Here is a 5,896-nt window from a genome sequence, read left to right on the forward strand (position 1 = left end):
GCACAGGTGTAATGCCATAGACAGCAAAGTGAACAACACCCAGGCATTCATTAACCAATGCATCACAAGCAAGACTAAGGATGTCTTCTTCCTGCTCTACTCAGCATTGGTGAGGCCGCAGTTGGAGTACTGCGTCTAGTTTTGGGTGCTGAACTTCAAGAGGGATGTAGAGAAGCTGGAAAGAGTTTGTTGGCTACAAATGTCCAACTCGGGATCCTTAAAATTCTGGTTTATTAGGCGGATTGAAACACTGTAATGACGTTAAATCATAAACCTTGGGGCTGGTCCCCGCACACACACAGTAGCAAGCTACAAGAGTCAGGTATACCTATCCTACAAGCGCTGGAGTCTGTCGTCGAGGCTTCTTTCAGCGTGGTGTTATCTTCCAGAAGGGGGTCGCCGGCTGGTCCTTCTGGCTGGACAGGTCGGGTGCTGGTCAAGTTGGAGATCAAGAGGGCGCCACTGAGGGTCACTTTTCACTGCCTTTTATCTGTCCTTGGCAGACTTTGGTGACTCCCCAGTTTTCAGGTTTGCCCAATCCAGGGGTTGTTGACCCTTGTGGGACTTCCTCCTCGGTGGCTACTAGATGGCATCTGTCAGCCCCAGGGGTCATCCGCATGTACGTGCAGGTTTGGGAGTCCGTTGATGAATTTTGAATAAGGCTCTGGGAGCGGTCGATTTGGAGATATTCAGCCCCAAAGTTGGTCCCCGGCGTTGATTAACTCAGGCCAGGGATTCTAGCCCTTGATCAGTGATGTTTAGAGATATCCTGGTTGCTACATTGTCTTCTATTGAGTTCTTCCGTTGGTTGATCTGCAGTTTCCTTAGGTGGTAATTGCTGCCTGCTACCTTGTTACACATTCAATCACTGATTCACTCGCTCTTTCAGGGTCCAGCCTGATACAAGGAAGGACAGTTTGATTCCTGCCCTTGTTAACATTGTTACAATGTATAACTTACTTATGAAACTAAACACATTTAGTTGAAAGGTGAGGAGTATAAAATATAAGCTACAGAAGTAATGCCTTGGCACACAAATAGATAAAAGAAATACCAAAATACAAGGGGAGATACAAAATGCGCACACAAATTTCAAAACACAATTCCTTATCTTAAAGTGAAAGAAAGAGGAAGGAAGAAAAGGTAGAAGAGGAAAAACATATCCAAGGAGGGGAGAGCAACTGCAGGCAAGAGGAAAAGGGGCTTTCTGCTGCAAGTCCAAAGGAAGATCACACAAATTATTAGAGGTCTAGAGAACAGACCATATGAGGAGAGACTGAAGGACATGGGACTGTTCATCCTGAAAAAGAGAAGATTCAGGGGGGGACTTGGTGGCAACCTTTATATAAGGGGTGAACATCAGGGGCTAGATCATCTGTTCACCAAGGCACCCAGGGGAAGACTAGGAATAATGGTCTTAAACTGATAGAAGATCCCTTCAGATTAGACATAAGGAAAAACTTCTTTACGGGTTGTGTGTCCAGAGTCTGGAACAGACTCCCCCTAGAGGGAGGAGTCACCTTCCCTGGAGATCTTCAAAAGACAGCTGGATGTACTCCTCGCTGGGGTCATCTGATCTCAGCAGTCTTTCCTGCTTTAGAGCAGGGGGGGCTGGACCTGATGATGATGTCATGAGGTCCCTTCCGGCCCCTAACTTCTATGAATCTACAGCTACCAGGAAGCCTTGACCACTGCATTTCAAATGCACTGTGTATATGTGTGTGATTAAAAACAAATTAGGTCAATCCATATAAATACAAGGTGCCATGGAGGGTGTCTCTCAGATAAAGCATTTAAAATTTCAACTTAAAGTGAGGCATCCTACAATCCTTAAAGATGACAGGGCAAAATACAAACTCCCACATTTCTCACCATCCCCTTTAAATGCTTTGGAAAACATTTATATGTAGATTTATATTCATTTAATGGCTAAAGTGGCAGTCCACAAAGTAACAAAAGTGAAGAATGCTAAAAAAAAATGTCGAAATGTTTCAAAAGTTTATTGTTTTAAATCTGAATTATTTTAACATATACAGCTTAGTCCTGTTTAAGACAGTACGTGACTTGCAATGGGATTTGACAATTGCATAGTTTCTATATAATGTTCCAGGAACATGTAATATTTTACAAAATCCCCTACAAGCCTATCAGAGTCCAAAAGAATACAAAAATTGATTACCTGTCTCTTTTACCTTCAGCATACACACAGTCAATTTTCTGATGTTTTGCAACATTCATTCATTTTCATGCAAAGATGACAACTAGAACTGAGACTTAAAAAAAACTGTATGAAGTGAGATATCCAGGATTTGCTTTTCATAAACTTCTGCTGACTGGGTATTTAAAATGTTTCTATTAACAGGGAAAAAAAAAAAAAAGAGAGAGAAAATGTGTGCGATGTCCACAGTTTTATTTCCCCAGGAGGTTTCAAACAGTTCTGCATAAAGGTCATTGTATGTACAGCCTGAAATACAAAGCTAACTTTGAAAACTCCAGCACAAAGATACTGCATATTAACAGCATTAAACAAAGAAGTGGGTGGTACAGAAAAAATGATGAAAACAGAAAAGCATTCTTCCAGTTGGAAAAGCAGAAGAAAACAAGGCACTTTTAGTAAATAGGTGCAGAACAAACAAGCTGTATTAATGATTCCATAAAGCTGGCCCACAGTATGGTAACAAACTTCTGTAGTAATGAACAAGTAAAATACAAAAAGGCACTACATAATCCTCTCCCTGCAACTCCCCCTCTCAAAAGAAATTAGCCAATTAAACTTGGCACAAAGGAGTCTATTATAAAGTGCATCACCTGGCTTAATACGTTTTGAAAAATAGGCTGTAGAATGCATTGTAGCAACATTCCCATGTGTAAAATATATTGAAACAAAAATACATTGCAACTAGATTCAACCTAGCTACTGTGCAGAAAAAAATATGGCTTTCCACAAATCATTCTATATCTCCGTATAATCCAGAATAATTTTTAAACAAATCATGTATGCATTAGCAAGAAGGTAAGAGGTAGTGTTTTTGATAAAACTCATCATCATTACGTGGGTATGCAACAAAAATATCAGATTTAAAAAAGCATTCCTGAACTAAATCAGTTATTACAACATGATATTGGTGGGTGAACAGACAGTGTGTTTGGGTTCTCAGGTTCTCACGCGTTAGTGCTTTCAGCAACGATTACTAGCTTTTTATTAAAATGGCCAATCCTTTCCATTTCATAAATACCTTTCTTTTGGTAATGTAAATCTTCCTATTTCACGGCATTAAAATTTATTTAGACCTTTAAAAACAAACACGATATATTCTATACTTTTATTCAACCTAACGTGCATTCACCTTTATTTCCATGAGTATTATTCAATGGCTATATAAGATTTTGAAAAAAAATCAAACACCAAAGAGATGAACACATCAAATGTCACATTAGTGGCAAACGTGATGCACAGTATGTCACATCCTTGAGTAATGCGATTGGTGAATACACATATATAGCTTTAGCCACTGCCGTGGCAAATCATTATAATCTATGTACAGTATTTAAGAATCTAGGCATAGCTGAATTTAGCCCTAATTAGACTTTAATATATTAAATATATAAAGGCTAGATAAAAACTGAATCAAAAGCAGCAATAAGTATATTTCTTATCTCAATAATTTGTAAGGATTTGTTTATGTAAACATTCAATTGGTGCATTCTTGCCTGGTGCTGTAATATTTATTTTTTTACAGCTACTATATGTTTTTACCCACGGAGTCCATTCCAAACATTATGAAACATTGGAAGGTAATGGCAGCTGCTATTGATTTACTCCTCTTCATCAGCAGTATATGCTACTTCAGCAACTTCAATTTCTGGCACAGAACTTTCAGCCAACGAGCCACTCCAGCATGCCTCATGAGTCTCTTTATCAGAGCTGCAACAACAGATCAATATGTTTCTGTCACATGGAAACCAGTTTGATGCTCTATACTAGTTTCATGCTTCTGATCTGCAAAACATTGAGAAACTAGTTAACTTTACCTATTACTCACTTTAAGTTTACAGCCATCTTTCTCCAGGGTATACAGCAAATGTTTTGTGCAGCTGTTAATAGTTTGTGGTAAAATTATAAGCAGAACAGCTGTGCACTATGTTCACAGAGTCAAGTTAACAGTGCTGGTTAAGTTGGAAAAAAAAAATTGCATTTACCAGCTGTCCTCAGCCAGTTCACCCTGGTCTGCCTCTATGGCAGAAGACTCCACCTTGCCACTGCACTCACTCTCTTCTCCTGACATTCTACGAGTCTTCGATTTTCCTAAAGAGAAATCCCTACAACGAAAAGACACATGTGGAATGCCACTGATATATTTACAGATTCACAGTCAGTTGAACTCCTAATGCTTAAATTAAGTTGAACATTTTATTTAGAAAGAACTATCCTTCTCTCTACTTAAGTCCTTGCTTCTTTTATTACAAAGGAATTCCACAATCTATATAGGATCTACATTTAGTAACTCATTTCTCAGTTACTTATTATTCACCTAAATCCAATCACTGGTCATTTATATTAGAATTCATAGCTATACAAACTAATATCCCAGTCAGGAGATAGTGACTTTGGATAAGAACTCAGGTGCAGATGATCTAAGTCAGAGGTTGGCAACTAATGGCCCACAGGCTGGATCTGGCCCATGAAGCCATTTGATCTGGCCTGTGGACATGGGACTTTGGTAGCATTCACTCTTCTCATGCCACAATGGGAAGAAAAAGTGGTAGTAGTGGCCTTTTTCTAGTGCTCACCCTGTCAGAGGTCTTCCTCTGACCCAAGCTGGGTCATTCTGGCCTGCAATCTGAAGGAAGTTGTTATCTGTCGCTGACCTAAGTGACAAAGCATCTAACGTCAAACATGAGGGGAAACAGAAAAATAAAAGAAGATTCCTCTTAAAAATATTTATCCATGCTCTCATTGTGGGACCAGTGGGTTTAAATGAGAAATTGTTTACAACATTTGCATAACCAGTACAATATTCTATCAACCATGAGGTGCAAAAAGTGAATAGGTCTTAAAACCAGGCAAAGACAAAATTTACCAGATCAGTGACTATACCTGGCCTATCAGCCTGAGTAAAATCTGTTATTTCAGCATGAGAAAATGGATGTATAAAACTCAAGAGTCTGGAAATTATGATGTATATGGTTTTCTCCATTATGTTAATTACATTTCTCTCTTATTCTTGCCTTCATTTTTTCTCTCACTTTTGTCTAATTTATTGTCTTCCCATCCAGCTCAAAAACACATGTCCCAACTTCCCCAGCAAGGAAGAAATGCTTTAACATAGAATCTTATGAAAAGCAGAAACTGCATTGGACAAGAAATGTTGAAAAAAAATGTTGAAAGCCATCTTAATGCAATTTAGCACTACTGGAAAACTAAGTTATAGGAAAAATTATATTTATATCTGTTAACATTATGATTAAGTGGATTGTGTGGGGCTTCTCTCCAAAAATCTTTTCTGTTGTGGTAACATTTCTGCAAAATGTTCTCTATTTGTGTTAGGGATAGATTCAATAAACACTTAGGCATGTACAAGTCAGCTGCTTCAGTGCTGATTTTTCGATGCCTTGTGCCCCAGAATAGAATCCAGAACCTAGATTAAGTGTACAGACTCTCTATACAGGCATGAGAAGAGGTAGGTGCTCAAGAATGGCACTCCCTGCCAAAAAAGCAGCACAAAAAAAACATATATTGAGCCATTTAATAGAGATACACAGTGAGCCAAGCAATGCTAAACACAAGGGGCAAAATCCTAACCCTGTTAACTTAAGACTTCTGATTCAGGACTTCAGGAAAGCACAATTGGGATCTAGAATCCTCTGGCTGCAGGAGCCCACCCTCAACACTCTT

The 5,896-nt window shown here is 38.9% G+C and overlaps 1 protein-coding gene across 3 annotated transcripts in view; it reads right to left on the reverse strand.

Moving 5' to 3' along the window:
* Positions 1-1,984: 1,984 nt before the first annotated feature.
* SNX16 (sorting nexin 16) overlaps positions 1,985-5,896 on the reverse strand; it is a 41,194-nt gene continuing 37,282 nt past the window's right edge. For 2 of the 3 annotated variants that reach the window (XM_025201809.1, XM_025201810.1), the window contains exons 7-9: positions 4,792-4,869; positions 4,201-4,320; positions 1,985-3,925 (exon numbers count right to left, since the gene is read on the reverse strand). In XM_025201809.1, coding sequence (XP_025057594.1) covers positions 3,817-3,925; positions 4,201-4,320; positions 4,792-4,869 — 307 coding nt within the window. In that variant the 3' untranslated portion in view covers positions 1,985-3,816. The remainder of the gene's footprint in view (positions 3,926-4,200; positions 4,321-4,791; positions 4,870-5,896) is intronic. The other variant, XM_006021753.3, reaches the window with a different exon arrangement.

Source organism: Alligator sinensis, unplaced genomic scaffold, assembly GCF_000455745.1.
Source record: "Alligator sinensis unplaced genomic scaffold, ASM45574v1 scaffold340_1, whole genome shotgun sequence".
NCBI lineage: Eukaryota > Metazoa > Chordata > Crocodylia > Alligatoridae > Alligator > Alligator sinensis.